Here is a 2,046-nt window from a genome sequence, read left to right as displayed (position 1 = left end):
CAGTTCGGCTACACAGTAAACATGCGCGTACAAAATGAGAAAACACTACAGCTATATATAGGGTTTGGATTTCGCTCCAATGACCATGTGTCACTTGGGGCGAAATCAGCTTGTTGTGATTTCGCTCCAAATGACACATTGTCACATGGGGCAAAATCAGGACTTTACAAACCCAAAATTACATATCAAACCCTATACAATGCATAATTAACACTTCTAGACCCTATACATTGATCAACTAAGACTAAGACGCAAGCTTTAGACATTCGTGCACCAACACAAACCCGGCTAACCATTCAGCTAAACCTATTACTACCCATAGTGGAAAGAGTTTAGGGGAGGTAGTTAGATAGAGAGAGTAGAGATAGAGGATGAGGAAGAGGTAGACGAGGAGATGGAGATGGAGACTCCCTGTAAGGTGCACATTAGGCTAGACCCAGCGAGGATGAGGAAGAGGTGGACGAGGAGATAGAGATGGAGACTCCCGGTAAGGTGCACATTAGGCTAGACCCAGCAAGTACCGCACACACCGAGGAGCCTCAAGTAGAAAAGAGTGTTGAAAAACGTCCCATAGGGGTTAGGCCTTCACCGCTAGGTGATCATTCACGCGTCCCATACCCCGCCCGCCTTAAGCATCAAAAATATGCTAAGGAATATGGGCAATTTCTAGAAATGTTCAAGCAATTAAAGATCAACCTTCCTTTCATCGAAGCCTTATAGTCCATGCCTAAATACGCCAAATACCTTAAGGACCTTCTTAAGCGTAAGGATAGGATAGGTGAGCTTTCAAACATTCTGTTGACTGAAGGTTGTTCCGCGGTGGTCTTGAATAAGCTATCGGAGAAACAAACCGACCCGAGTACATTCACCATTCCATGCTTCTTCGAGGGTGCCATTACCCCCGCTCATGCCTTAGCCGACTTAGGTGCTAGCATCAATTTGATGCCATTTTCTCTTTATGAGAAGCTGGGGTTAGGAGAGCTTACACCCACGCGTATGTCATTGTCCTTGGTCGACCGCTCGGTCAAGTATCCTCGTGGAGTCATAGAGAATTTACTTGTTAAGGTAGATAAGTTCGTGTTTCCCGTAGACTTCGTGGTTTTAGATATGGAGGCCGATGAGGGAGTCACGATCATTCTTGGCCGTCCATTCCTTCGCACCGCAAAGGCAGTCATCGATGTCTTTGACGGTAAGATTTCACTTTGTGCGGGAGATGAGATAGTTACCTTTGAGATAGATAGAGCCATGCAACACCCTAGTGGTAGTGATGATTCTAGTGGCCCGTGTCACTCCGTTTACTTCCTAGATTTGTTCATATCGTGCGTTGATGGGTGCATAGATTTTATTAGTGGCGCTGATCTAGCTAGTGAGGGAGTAGTTGAAGAGGAGTTTGTTGACGAGGGTGAGGAGGTAGATTCGACTTGGGTTCCTGAAACCTTAGAGCTTTGTGAGATTAAGGAAGAGAGTGGGAGTAAACCCGTAGATACTCCACCCCTAGAGCTTAAGGTCCTTCCGTCACACCTAGAGTATGCTTTCTTAGGAGAAAATTTGAGTATGCCAGTCATTATTTCTTCAAAATTGACGGAGGAGGAGAAGAGGAAGTTAGTTGAGGTGCTAAAGGAGCACAAGGAGGATATTGCTTGGAAGTTGTCCGACATTAAGGAGATTAGCCCCAGTTTTTGTACCCACCGTATTCTTATGGAGGATGAGTTTAAACCGGTGGTGCAACCTCAAAGGCGCCTAAATCCCAACATGAAAGAGGTAGTTAGAAAAGAGGTATTGAAGTTAATGGAATCCAGTTTGATTACCCCATATCCGATTCTTCATGGGTGAGCCCTACTCAAGTCGTCCCTAAGAAGGGGGATGACTGTTGTCGTGAACGAGAAAAACGAGCTCATTCCTTCTCGTACGGTCACCGGTTGGCGTGTGTGTATTGACTACCGCAAGCTCAATGACGCCACCCGAAAAGACCACTTCCCACTCCCATTTATCGACCAAATGCTAGAGCGTCTCATGGGGCAACAATTCTATTTTTTCCTTGATGGT

The 2,046-nt window shown here is 45.7% G+C and overlaps 1 protein-coding gene across 1 annotated transcript; it reads left to right on the top strand.

Moving 5' to 3' along the window:
* The first annotated feature begins 723 nt into the window (after positions 1-723).
* LOC110943101 lies at positions 724-1,833 on the top strand. The gene has a single exon (XM_022184855.1). It carries the CDS (start codon positions 724-726, stop codon positions 1,831-1,833), a length of 1,110 nt encoding a protein of 369 aa, XP_022040547.1.
* Positions 1,834-2,046: the final 213 nt, after the last annotated feature.

The sequence above is a fragment of the Helianthus annuus genome, chromosome 5 (genome assembly GCF_002127325.2).
Source record: "Helianthus annuus cultivar XRQ/B chromosome 5, HanXRQr2.0-SUNRISE, whole genome shotgun sequence".
Classification (NCBI taxonomy): Eukaryota; Viridiplantae; Streptophyta; class Magnoliopsida; order Asterales; family Asteraceae; genus Helianthus; species Helianthus annuus.
The sequence above is the reverse complement of the archived record's forward strand: the minus strand, read 5'-3'. Positions and strand labels throughout refer to the sequence as shown.